General features: G+C 37.8%; 1 protein-coding gene across 1 annotated transcript in view; it reads right to left on the reverse strand.

The window, feature by feature from the left end:
- LOC107577850 (uncharacterized) overlaps nucleotides 1-1041 on the reverse strand; it is a gene marked incomplete at its 3' end in the record, with an annotated part of 9429 nt that extends 8388 nt beyond the window's left edge. Inside the window, exons 1-4 of the mRNA XM_016263882.1 lie at nucleotides 818-1041; nucleotides 502-618; nucleotides 291-399; nucleotides 59-185 (exon numbers count right to left, since the gene is read on the reverse strand). Coding sequence (XP_016119368.1) covers nucleotides 59-185; nucleotides 291-399; nucleotides 502-618; nucleotides 818-892 — 428 coding nt within the window. The remainder of the gene's footprint in view (nucleotides 1-58; nucleotides 186-290; nucleotides 400-501; nucleotides 619-817) is intronic.
- Between the last annotated feature and the right edge of the window lie 266 nt (nucleotides 1042-1307).

Genomic DNA, 1307 nt, shown 5'->3' on the forward strand with positions numbered 1-1307 from the left:
CCTGTCATAAAATGGTGTCTGAAGTGTGACGTTAATGATTACAGTTCACATACTTCACCTATCAACGTGTAAGAGTTTTGATGGATCTCGAAGAACCAACATGTAGCACACAGCTTCTTTCTTCATAGGTACACCTCTGTTTATTGCCACGGCTTCCAGCATCTTCTCATGATGCAGCTCAGCGGCTTAAGACAGTTTAAAAAGGAACAGGTGTTTGAGGCCTTAAAGATTTTCAGAGATTCACACTAATGTAAAAAAAATATATAATAACAAAAGGGAGATGCAAGTACCCAAGCAAATAAACATCTTCCAATCAATGACATCTGAATGTGCCAGCAGGTCTCGGAGGTAGACATCGTTTTTTGAAAACACAGTCAAGTCTTTGAAAAGGTCTCCCTTCTAAAATTAAATAAATAAACGAATGGATTGTTGAATCACTCATAAATCACTGTGAAACATTCAACCAAGCATTTATATTTCGCAATATTCCTGATAGCCTACCTCACGGAACTCTGGTTTAACAAGTAAAACTCTGAACTCTGGCCACTGGTCAACAAGCACACTAACAGGATCAGCTCTCTGTACATTCCTGTTGAGTTGGACAATGAGTCCATATACCTGTACATTCAGGACAGAAAAAAGACCATGTATTAAATGTTGGGGAAAAAGCCTACAGAACATTAAAGCGCCACAAATAATGACTTACTGCTATCAGTGACAGTTAATTAGCGTGTAGATCAATCTATGAATTTTAACGGGAACAAACATGACCATTGCAAAGTGAGCTGCTTTATTAGCTCAATAAACGCTTTCAAACCTGCAGCGACTGTGGAAAGTAGTTTTTAAGATCTACTTCCAGGGTCTTCAGATCCTCTGTAGTCAGCTGGCGCATTGCGAGGTGTCCCGCTTTTAAAAGGCACTTAACAACAGACCCAGTGCGTAGAAAGGTAGGCAGTGGTTGTGGGTTAGGTTATGTAAAAGTTCAAGTTGAAGTCCTCATGCATTCATTCCTATAGTCTGAACGTCTGGAATGTAGCGCCCCCAAGAATCGCTTCCGGGACCTTTATTTATTTACTTTTTAAGCAATGTTTATTTAAAGTAGGTATATGATTAAAACATCTGTAAATGAGAGACACCAGAAAAGTTTTTTTTTGAACGTCAAAGTAAATATTCTGCAGATAAAAGTTATAATATGAAGAGTTCAGATGCAGAAGCCACAAGTGCCGTTCGAAAATTTCTTCTAAAATTATTCTAAACATATATTTATGTTCAGTTATTTCACTTGAATGGCAATGAAAAGAACCTAT

This window comes from Sinocyclocheilus grahami, unplaced genomic scaffold (assembly GCF_001515645.1).
Source record: "Sinocyclocheilus grahami isolate Dianchi unplaced genomic scaffold, SAMN03320097.WGS_v1.1 scaffold7470.1, whole genome shotgun sequence".
In the NCBI taxonomy this organism is placed as follows: domain Eukaryota; kingdom Metazoa; phylum Chordata; class Actinopteri; order Cypriniformes; family Cyprinidae; genus Sinocyclocheilus; species Sinocyclocheilus grahami.